The sequence below is a fragment of the Lupinus angustifolius genome, chromosome LG13, assembly GCF_001865875.1.
Source record: "Lupinus angustifolius cultivar Tanjil chromosome LG13, LupAngTanjil_v1.0, whole genome shotgun sequence".
NCBI classification, from domain to species: domain Eukaryota; kingdom Viridiplantae; phylum Streptophyta; class Magnoliopsida; order Fabales; family Fabaceae; genus Lupinus; species Lupinus angustifolius.
The window spans coordinates 16,462,445-16,474,681 of NC_032021.1; the positions used below are offsets into that span (position 1 = coordinate 16,462,445).

At 29.4% G+C, this 12,237-nt stretch overlaps 2 protein-coding genes across 2 annotated transcripts; both read right to left on the minus strand.

Moving 5' to 3' along the window:
• LOC109325541 (light-harvesting complex-like protein OHP1, chloroplastic) lies at positions 609–2,295 on the minus strand. Its single transcript, XM_019557963.1, has 3 exons — positions 2,024–2,295; positions 1,779–1,901; positions 609–753 (listed from the first exon to the last, which is right to left on the minus strand). The coding sequence occupies exons 1-3, from the start codon at positions 2,246–2,248 to the stop codon at positions 685–687; spliced, it is 417 nt and encodes a 138-aa protein (XP_019413508.1). The 5' UTR covers positions 2,249–2,295; the 3' UTR covers positions 609–684.
• Positions 3,982–6,214, minus strand: LOC109363175 (L-type lectin-domain containing receptor kinase IV.1-like). Its single transcript, XM_019609333.1, has one exon. The coding sequence runs from the start codon at positions 6,056–6,058 to the stop codon at positions 4,052–4,054; it is 2,007 nt and encodes a 668-aa protein (XP_019464878.1). The 5' UTR covers positions 6,059–6,214; the 3' UTR covers positions 3,982–4,051.

Here is a 12,237-nt window from a genome sequence, read left to right on the forward strand (position 1 = left end):
CCATGTCCATTAAAGTTCGACTTCTCCTTTGGGATACATCGTTCCACTATAGTGTTCCACGAGCAATAACTTTACATAATCTCAAACTCCTTAGATAGTCATCAAATTCTTGACTTAAAAGGCTCTCTATCTCAATTTGATTTAATTATATTGATTTACATTTCATTAGATACACAAATCCATATATACTCAAGTGCTCAATAAATGTGATGAAATACAGAAAACCTCCTCTAGCAATTGTGCTCATTAGTCCACACACATCATTATGTATAAGGCCTAGAAAATCACTTGTTTGTTCACCTTTTCCAATGATGGAGCCATAACCATACTTCCAAATAAATAATATTCAAGTGTGTCAATTGATTCAAAATTAAAAGAGTACAAATATCCATTTTGATGAAGTTTCTAGATTTTCTCATTTATATGACCTAATCTACACTACCATAAATAAGTATGGTTCAAATTGTTAGCTTTGACCCTTTTCCAAATTTAAATCACCAAATCTTCTTCCAACTCCATTTGTTGAATTCCCCATATCTATAACTCATAAAACACCTCTTGTAGTACTTGTTACTTTACTTAACAGATTAATGTTGATCTACTAGAACTTTCATCAAAAAATTTCACAAAATTGTTTTTAAAAATAAGAGTTAAAAAGTAGTTACAAGTAGGAGAATGGATTGTTCACAAAGGAAGATTCAGGCCTTTCCCAACTTCAACTCCAATCATCTCAAGTATTCCCTTATTCATCTTCTGCAATTACCATAATCACACAATTACCAACTCATCAAAATGCTTTACCAATTTCAAAAACAAACGAATGAAGTTAACATTGTATGAGTTTTATATATTTACTGTATTGTCCATTATTCATTTTAATTATCATCGACTCTTCAAAAAACTAATACAAATGAATGATAAATGATATATTATTTGTGTATAAATCTTGATATTGATAGTGCATAGACATTACATTCAATACCCAAATGCCTTAAGAGTAAAAGCACATTCCCCCAAATAAAAAAAATCATATTCCTGCTCCTAAGAAGCCTAGATGGCAATCAAATTAGTTCCTTTCGGAACAAATTTGAAGGAAGCATTAGTTTTCAACATGACTAAAAGACTATTTCAGGATTTGAACACGACTTATAGGTTACAAGACAAACAACTTTACTATTACACCGAAGATCGAGGCTCACCCTATGTGTTCTCAAAAAATCAAATTCCATTCATGCCCTTAGCGCTCAAGCATAAATTATGTGATCTATATTCAAATCAAGGAGCTATTTATACTATCAATATATTTATCCAGTAGAATTGATTGTTTATTTCACAATATTTAGAAGTTTGTTATATATAAGTAGAACTTAATGAAATGCTAGATGGATCACAATGCCCTCAAGATAAAAGAACATTAAATAATCGATTTGGTTAAATTCTTAATCCATTCCATTATAAATCACCTTATTGTTACCAACTCAACCTTAATAACCATATGATCTTTGTTTTTCTTAAGCCATTCTATCTCGCGAGCAAGGAACTAAAGGTTTGTCGTTATTGCCCCTTTCAACAGGTGTTGCTCACATAAATCGAATTTTTAACATTTGGCTTAATACTATACATGTGGATCCAGTGAGTCCTTACATAGCTAGACCAACGTTTCGTTCTTCCTCTGACTAGACTATGATACTTGACAAATTCTACCAACTAAAAACCTTAATACCCATATCATATATGTGATAATAAATTATAAAATGGTGAACCTATAAAATACTCACAAGCTCAACAATGAAAGTTCCAATGAGTCCAATCATGCTAGCTCTTGAGTTCCATATTTCTGCTGTATTTGTGAACCCAACAAATGGAGCCTTAATTTGTGGCTGCACTTTTGGAAACTCCACCTGAAGAAGAAAAAAAACACACCCAACTTGTTCATAATGCAAAAATATCTAAGAAACTAATAAAACAATATGAACACAAACATAACTGAAATGAAACAAGAAGCAAAATATGAAGTGCATACACCAGAAGGAGGTTTTGCAGCTTGTGCTTGAACACTAAAGGAAACTCTCTTCTTCTTTTGAGGGACTGAATTATTGAGATAATGATTTTTATGGAACATTACTTGATGGTTTATAATTGGTATGGTTCTTTCTGAGATTAGTGATGATGGTAATATGGTTGATGAAGTGAAGTAACCATGGCTAAGGTTTGGTTTGAAAACTACAACCATTGTTTCACCATGCATCTTATCTAAACTTTGTACTTTAATATTTGCACTTTTTTTTTGTGTGGTTGAAATTAGATAAGGGTTGGTAACACATTGTACATGTGTACAAACAAGAGCATTTCGACTGAAGGGGATCCTGGAGAGTCCAATATTGGATAGGATTAAGATATGTAACAAATTTTTTCTTTTAACGGTTATGATTACATGTTATATTTTATTAAAATATAAATAAAAATTCTTCAAAAAAATCTCATCCTCATTTTCCAATATTGATTTCTCCGGTACTAGAGAGGAGTTGAACTCATTTCCACAACCCAACCATTCCAAGTTAGAATTTAATGAAATTTAGTACCACTTAATGAAAATTAAACTAAATATCAAATTAATATATCAATAGTTTTATTCTCGTAAGCTAAAGTTATTAGAAGTAACAATCACACGTCTATTTCAAAAGGAATAAGTTTTTTACCCAAAAAGTAATATTTTGGTAATATAAAAAAACAAAATATCACATTATCAATAATGAAAACAAAATCATAAATTTGCTTGACATATGTATTGGGAATAGATTGTTTGAATAATTTCAAATGCCTTTATGTACTAAAATAAAATATAGTTCATTTAAAATTTTATATTACACATTACATTGGTTATAAAAATATTTAATCAACCGTTTTTAACTAATACAAAAAGTTGAAATTTCAAGGTGGACTAAGACTAAAAGTTAAATTGCTCATTTAATACTTTCATCAATTTGACTGTGAAATTATCTTCAACCAATTCTTTGTTTCGAAATAATTACCATAAATAAGGGTTATAGTTTGTTTCCAAAATCTCCCTATGGAACTCTATGTTCTCTTGAAAGGAAAATATCATCACATAAGTCATTGAAATTTTAAACATTACACTGCATTAATTTTTCTGTAAATTTATTTGCTGATACTTTAAATCATTATAAAACTTAATTTTATATTACCTAGTAATACTTTTAACATTAAGCAGCTTATTGGATGACATTTTTTGGTAAAGCACTTTTTACGATTCAGCTAGTGATAAATGTATTTTGTAACTTATAAATATCAATTTAATTTATATCCTAATTTAAAAATAAAACAAAAATACTACTGCAGAGTATTTATATGCTTGAAGTGATGCAGATGATTAATCATAGACCAACAATGAACAAAAGGTCAAAAATTCGATTTCTGTGAGTAACATTTGTTGGGAGAGACAACCATGAACTCAAAAGAGATTAATTCCTTACCCAAAAGGTGAAAAAGTACTCTTGATAATACAAAAGATGAATAATTGTAGCTTCTTTCCATTTCTGAAGAGAAATAAATTCAAACAAACAAATGTATTGCAATTAATGAAACAAAATAGTGGAGTGGAATAAGAAGATCTCATATACTTCTATACACTGTTAACTCAAACACACTACTTAACTAAACTTCTTTTGTTCTATCCATTTCTTTGCAGAGTATAATACAAAATCAAATATTAAGTAGACCAATCAAGAATCTAGAATAAAACACAACCATGAACAGGAAATTTGTTCTACAACATAGTAAAGGGACATATGTTTTGTTCCATCATGTAATGTTCCATTCTATTCTTCTGACCGGAAAAATAAAGATATATTGTCTCAAATCATATGTCATACACTGTCATATGTCAATTACAATGAAACAAAAATATGAATAATAATGAAGTTTTAAAATTTTAATTAAAATGACATATTTTTATTGGCCCGAGACTACACAAGATTTGAGACATCGTATTTATGTTCCTCCGAACTCTACCTTTATGTCCCTTATGAAATCAACGACCACCAGAGAGAAGTGACTCAGAAACAGAAGAATTATGAGAAAATGATCTATCCATGGAAGAAGGATATGACATTGGAAAGTCCTGAAAATTTTCATGGTGCCCAAAAGTTAAGCCATTGGAAGATAATGTAAGCAAAGACAAATCTGGCAAAGTCACTTCCCTCTCTAAATATTGCACAACTTGGCGCATACTTGGCCTAGCCAAAGGCTCAGAATGTGAACACAACAAACCAAGTTCCAACACTAACTCCACCTCTTCCAACCTATAATCATGACCCAAATTTTGATCCTTTGCCTCAATTATCTCACCCCTTTTCCAACAATCAAAAACCCAATCAACCAATATTACACTCTCACATTCCCTTACTTGCTCTATAGGCCTCCTTCCACAAGTAACTTCCAATAGAAACGCGCCAAAAGCATACACATCGGAACTTTTTGTGGCCTTACCTGTTCTAGTATGCTCAGGTGCAAGGTAGCCAAGAGTTCCAACAATATGAGTAGTTTGAGGATCAGTGCCATGATCATACAACCTTGCAAGACCAAAGTCACCTAATCTACCATTCAATTCGGAGTCTAGTAGCACATTGCTGGCCTTAATGTCTCTGTGGATTACAACTTGCTCCCATTCTTCGTGTAGATAGAACAAACCCGAAGCGATGCCTTTGATGATACGAAACCTCTGGCTCCAATTAAGGGTCACTCTTGGTTTGTTATAGAGATACTTGTCTAGGCTTCCATTAGGCATGTAATCATAAACCAAAAGCAATTCTCCTCTGCGCCTGCAATAGCCGAGAAGGGGGACTAGATTCCTATGACAAAGGCGACCGATGCTAACGATTTCAGCTACGAATTCCTTCATCCCTTGCCTTGATTCATGAGACACCTTCTTTACCGCAACCTCGATTTTTGAAATCGGCATCACACCTTTGTAGACTCTACCAAATCCACCACTTCCTAATAGCTCATTCTCTCCAAACCCTTTCGTGGCGAAGTAAAGATCTTTGTACTTGAATCTATGAGGACCATAGTCCTGTTCCCAATCTTCGAGCAACTCCGAAAACTTCTTCTTCCTTTTGATGAAATGAACTATTCCTAGAGTTACCAAAAGAACCAAACTAATTGATATTAGAGGCAATCCTATAGTGATAACCTTAGACACTTTTTTATCACCTAGTCTAGGAAGATTAGGTAGTTCAGAAATTACAAGTTCTTGAGATTTTCCATTGATCTTAAAACTCCAACCAAGAACATAATGAGAAGTTAAAACTGAGCCAGTAGAAGATGAAAATCCAACATACATAGTACTGTTTAGAATTGGAGAAAGGTCTTTGATCAATGATAACAAAGGCTTTTCTGGTTTGTTATAGTTGATTGGAGCTAAAGTAACATCAATTTGCTTCTTCACACCATCATATTCTACCCATACCTGGATTGGATTTCCACTAATGAGACTCAAATTCGTAAACTCGCCGCGATCGTAATACCCTGCAGAAGCTGATTTTTCTGACTTCAGGCCATTGATATCAATTCCAACATGGTTGTCATTGATATCATCAAATTCACTGCTTAGAATGGTATCGATTTCGACGCCGAAAACATGGTTGGTGCTGTTACCATTGTTTGTCTCATTGAATAGGCCAAGGTACTGACTTGGAAGAGAATTTGGAAGCCCTTTTGTTGGAGAAACTACAAACACAATTCCATGGCCACTCAGATTAGGGTACTCAGATCTTATGGCAAAGACAAAAGTAGTAGAGAAAGAAGACACAGTTTCATTGATATTGTTCTTGAAAACCATAGGATTTTGATAGAAAGCATGACCCTTTTGTTGTTTGGTATCATTGGTGAGTTTAAGAAGGCCATTAGAAGTGAATTCAGCAATTCCATCAAGATATAATAATTGAGTTGATTTGAAACCATTATAGAAGAAACTAGTATTTTCACTGGTTACTACTGTTACCAACAAAAACAACACTGCTACAAGCTTGAGAAACATGGTGATACTATGTAATATGATTCTTGTTACAAATATTTGTACTGTTTGTGTGATTATTTTTCTCTTTCTAACTCAAAGTACAAATATGAACTTTCATTTGGGCCTACAAAGAAAGATCCTAGCACTTTCACTTTGAAGAAGCCAAACTTCTATTAGGTATTTTATATTCGAACCGAAATAGGTTTGTCGAGCCATATATGTTGTCTTGAGTCAATGAAAATATAAGTTAATTAAAAAATTTAAATCTTTATTATTATTATTGTTTTTGTTTCATTATTATTGGCACGAGCGAGTAGAATTTAGTAAGGAAAATATTTGTTCCTATCTATTCAAGGGTTATGACCAGCAAGGTCTTTAATGCAAAAACTTGGATCCATGACTTTCATTTTGATTATTCACGTTTTTTCATTTTTCTTAATATGATGCATGAAATCGAGTTAACTATATTAATTATTCATGAGTTTCAATATTATATCATTAAATGTGTTGACATGTACTTTGTATAAATTTATAAGTCAATATTTTGATGGGTGAAAGAACAATAATTTTAATTGATAAATAAAAAATTAATTTTTAACTAATAACAAGTCTTCGAAATATGAACTATACCTGATTGAATGAACTATGTAATATATATTAAATTTGTGTAGCTGATTGTTTATATTCAGTATTTATTTCTTTATGAAAATATAAAACAATGCACGTGGTTGGTTAAAAATCAGATTAAATATTGGGCTAAGTTTATATTTTAATATTTATTAGTTTCATTTAATTTATATGGCTGAGTTCCAAAACTTATAAATTACACATCCAACTCCCAAAGAATATGGTGGAATTCATAATAGTGCTAGTAATTTTTTCATGTCGAATTAATTGGTTTAACTTAATAATTTTCTTCAAGTACCTCGTGTTCATGGAAAAGAATAAATAATGAAGATATCAGATGAGAGATAAATCTGAATTACTAAGATTTGTTACATTAAAATAATTTTAACAGTTGAATTTTGACATATGTTCAAATTTATCCAGTTTCCATGAGTTTTAGTTGAACTCTTTAATTAGTCAATAATTGCATTTAGGGTGTTATCATAAAACTTGATATATTAACAAGGCGTTAGTCTAATAGTGTAAGGCGATATTAATATCTTTAAGGTCGTTGGTTCCATTCATGTGAACAACATTTGTTGAGAGGGACAAACATGAACCTAAAATGGATTAATTCCTTACCCAAAAAGATAAATAATACTTTTGGTAATACAAAAAAATATTAATAAAATATATGACTATACTTGGTGATGTAAATATTTATAGTTTCTATGATTTTTTTTTCTTCTATAATTAAAAGACAAACAAATCAAATGTTTAATTCTTGGTAACGATATTGGTTCATAAAACAAAAAATTTGAAGTTTCATTTGGGGCCTACTAGGAAATATCCTAGCACTGAACTATAAAGAAGCCAAACTTCATTATTATACTAATCAAAACATCATCCCAAGTTTATTCATGCAAAAGTTCAGATACATCACTTTCATTTTTAAAAATTTCAATTTGAACTTATTTCGAGTTACTTTCTTATATTCTTATTTTAGTCTCATTTGCTTTAATCACTTTCTTGTTTCTTTAATTTCCAAAAAATACTAAATTGTATTTTCTAATAAAAGTAATTACTTTTCTTGACTTGTTTTAAAATGTGATAAGATTCCAATCTTACATTAATTTAATATTGTTTATTAGTTGATAATTTCAATGATAATATCAAAACATACAGATAGTCAAAGCTTTAAAAGAGGAAGAAATATGATTGATAGAATATTTTATTAGTTGATGTTTAAAATAAAGATAGAAAATGACATATTGAAACCCGTCAATATTTGCCACTTATGATGATGTCAATTTTGGATTATAATTTAATCATTTTCTTTAGATATAACAAATATTCTTCTGGAAGCACAAGTGAAGGTTCCTAAATTCAAAGGTAGAAACAAGGGTCAGATAATACATGCAAAGTGGGGAATATTGGGGTCCTCTTTTTAGAGGGTTGTTGAGTTCATTCAACATTTTGTCAGAAAATAGAGAGAAAAGATAAAAGAGAATAAACATGAGTTAAAGCTTCATATATTGTTTGTGCTTTTATCAAAGTAATGTATGTACTACAGTTCTAATTAGTACAAAATTGATGCTTTATTTCAATATAGTAATGATTTATCTTTCTTCTCATATAAATTATATATATTATTTATAAATTATTTCAAGTTTTATTTCAAAATAAAAAAAAACAGCACATATTTGGAATGATGATATGATTCTTGATAATATGGTTATTATGGTTCACTTGCAATACTTCTATTTTTAGGAATGAGAATTTAGATGTGTTGCATGTATTAGATTTAATTAAAGTCCGTACTTAACATTGGTTCAATAATATATGTGACTTTGATATTTCCTTTTCAGACTGATGTATGAATTCATATGTTTGTATTATATGTGTATGTTGACTCTTCTGTATTTGGGTTGAATACTCCTAGTACTCTCTTCTAATACATCTTAGCTTATCAAAAATACTTTGTAATACATATTAATTTTTATATGTATGAGAATTTGTAAGAGAATATATTATTTTTATTATTTATTCACCATTAGAATAATGGCAATGGAGCTTTTGAGACAAATAAAGTTAGCTCCCTCCTTCATGTGTAATATTCTGTCTAAAACAATAAAAGGTGGTCAATTCAATTGCCTTCAAGTATACGTATACCTTATTTCTTGTTTGAATTTGAAATGTAATTTAAGGATGGGACTATTACTATTTTGAAATGTCTATTTATGTTTTTTATTAATCAATCACAAATTTATGAAATAAAAAATAATTTGAGGATGAGACTATAAGTCATTAAGGAATATGGATAGATAATATAGAGTTTCAATAGCTTCCCTAAGCTTCAATTTGTTTATGAATATATTTTTATACTTTTGAAAATTATACTAGTATTTGCTAATGACTTGGTACCAAGTTTAATTTATCTTCTAAAACTAAATTTATTTAAAGGAGAATGAAACAAGAACTAGAGATGTTGAGCTTTAATTAAATGCAAAAAAATACTAGATTAGCATTCTATGTTAATATGTATTTTAGAGTTGATCCTATAAGGTTTCTTTGTTTTAAATAAGTCCATTATTATTTTCTATTTGATCATTTAAGTTATTTATGGTCTCAAATGGGACCTACAAATCTTTGTTTTATTATTATTATTTTTGCTTGAACTTCATTTTTAATGATACAAATATAGAAAACTAACTTAAACGGGCATATATTATTTGGTGTTGCATGAGTCCAGTTTCTTTAAATATAGATTCATATCTCATCACCCCTTTTTTTGTTTATAAATAAAAGTCTTTTCTTTATTTACATTCTTTCTTGTGATTTTTCTCTAAGTAGACAACATTTCAAACCTTTCCAATATTTAGAATTCAAAAGGATGGAATTTGTACCGTTGGAATGGAGTTGCTTCTATTCCAAATATTTGGATATTCAACGTTTGATGAAAATAACTTTTCTCATATATATACATATATATATATATAGCATGAATAAATTATCTTCTGGTACGAGGAGATAAGTTATTTCCTTATAACTACTAAAATCATTACATATGTTTTATTTAATCATTTTCTATAAAAATATTTCGAAAACTAAACAAAATAATACATATATCATATTTTTATTAGTTAGAGGATATAAGTTATCTCTTGGTGTGAAAATATATTTTATTCTCATAAGTTAAATTATAACTCCTTAAAAATCATTTCATATTTCAAAATTGATAAATCTAACCACTAAGGCTTTGATTAAGTAATGTAAGGTTTTGTCAGATCACAAGAAAAATCAAATGTTAAGATTTCGATTCTAAGAAGTTAATGAGGTGAGCAACCACAGAACCTTTTAAAAGAGATTAGTTCCTTAGTCAAATGAAGCACATTTTTTGTCTTAAAAAGTGTGTCACTCCATGTGTCACTTTCTCTGATTAGTTAGAAAAATACTTTATTATTAAATTTTAAACTGAAATATATGTTTTCCAACAAATTAGAAGAAATATCACATAGAATGACACACTCTTTTGATAAAACAGATGTTGACGCTTACCGAAATGGTAAGAGCATACCCTTTATAGTACCAATTGTTTTTTTTTGTTGATAAATCTAGGTTCTAGAAATGCCACTTCATGTGGATAGCCTACAAAAAACATCTTGATTTAGCCCACCTCATATCCTAGCCCATTATTGAAAATGCTTGATTTAGCCCACATTTTAAGTGATTTAGCCCACATTTTAAGTGGGTTAGCCACATCGAAACCATAGGCTACTACTATGCAAATAAATTTTATGCAATATAATATGCTTTTAAAATCACTTATAATTATTGTTCCACATGCCCATTATTGACTTAGTCAGGATAAAGACACCTTAATACAATTTTACTGGATCATGTGAAAAACAATTCATGAGTAATAATAATTTAGATATTGTTGAGTGTTTTCTCATAAAATACATCAAAATTAATCTTTTTTTTTGTTTCTTTTCCTTTACTCTCTGTGTTTCAGCAATTCAGTCTTTATGCCTTCGGTCACAATTTTATATTATTCATAAAAGCCTGAAAATAAAGTTTAAGAAAAAAAAAAACTCGATTTAAACCATGATTTAGGTCTATATATTGGTTGGGTCGACATAATTTCAGCTAGACATATTAAAAAACACTCATTAATATCCAATAATTGAAGGAGTCATGACAGTGACTTTACATTAATAATTGAAGTTGTACAAAAAAAACATTAATAATTGAATGAGGCATTAAAGTGACTTTACATTGCATTAGTTATTCAAAGGAGTCTGAATCATCAACCACTTACAAGTCAACTTTTCATTCTAAACAAAACTACTCCAACCATTGCCCATTTTAGTTCCAACTATGAGAAATATTTGTGTCAAAATGTACGTAGACATAATCAATTAATAATACATTAAAAATTTAATTCTAATTAAATTTTGATTATAAATTATAGTATGAAAAAACATAACATATCTTCAAATATGATGTGTTAGTTATGTCTCTATGAAACTTTTTCTCTCCCACTATACCTACTAGAGACTTAATCATGGACCACTTACATTTTTGTATTGACACCACGTTCAACATAAAACCTTGTGGAATTAAAAATAAGTAAATATAAATGTTTGACCTCCCTTTTTATTTTGTACAATTTTTTTAATTTGATATAAAATATGATTAAAAAATTAAGCATTGCCAATGTATGAGTTCTATACATTGTTACTGTATAATCAATCATTTATGTTTAATTATTATTAAATCTTAAAAAAATCCAAATGAATAATGAATGACATATTAATTATATATAAACTTTTACACTAATGGTATCATCAAATATATCATTAAATTAAACTTTTCTAAGTAACATTTTACAATGTCTTTAGTATGGGTGAGTATGAGAGGAAAGAAAGAAAAGAGATGGGAGAAATAGATGAGATAGAGAAAAAATAATGAGTCCCACTTAAAATAGTGGTGCTTGACATACATTCAATAATTAATTATATTTTTACCTTTTCTTTACTTCAAGGACACTTTTGTTATTTCATATTAAGTAGTATGTCATAGACATGTCAGAACAAGGCAGGACAGAACATAAGGGTTAGCCGGTTGGAAGAGTTAGCCCCACTTACCTATGGATGTGCTCGGCTCGGACAGGATTGCCTCCAGTGCGAGGATACCTGTGGGAAACCAAAAAAAAAAATATTAAGTAATATGTGTCTTTTGTTTCTCTTATTTTTCTATGAGTAAATACTCATTTTAGTCTTTCATGTTTTTTGACATTACTAGTTTAATATTTCAAAAAAGAAAAGACTTAAATGGTCCCTAAAAATTTCAAATGTGGATCAAATTAATCTTTTTTAGCATGTTTAACAACACTTGCCAGACTAATTTGATCCTAAAAGGACTAATTTGACCTACATTAAAAAATTTTGGGACCATTTTAGGTCTTTTCTTTTTTAAAAGACTAAACTGGTAAGGTTAAAAAATATGAGAGAGAGTAAAATGTCTATTCAATCTTTTTCTATTATGTCAAATAATATCAAATTCTATTATAATACTCATATATTTTATTT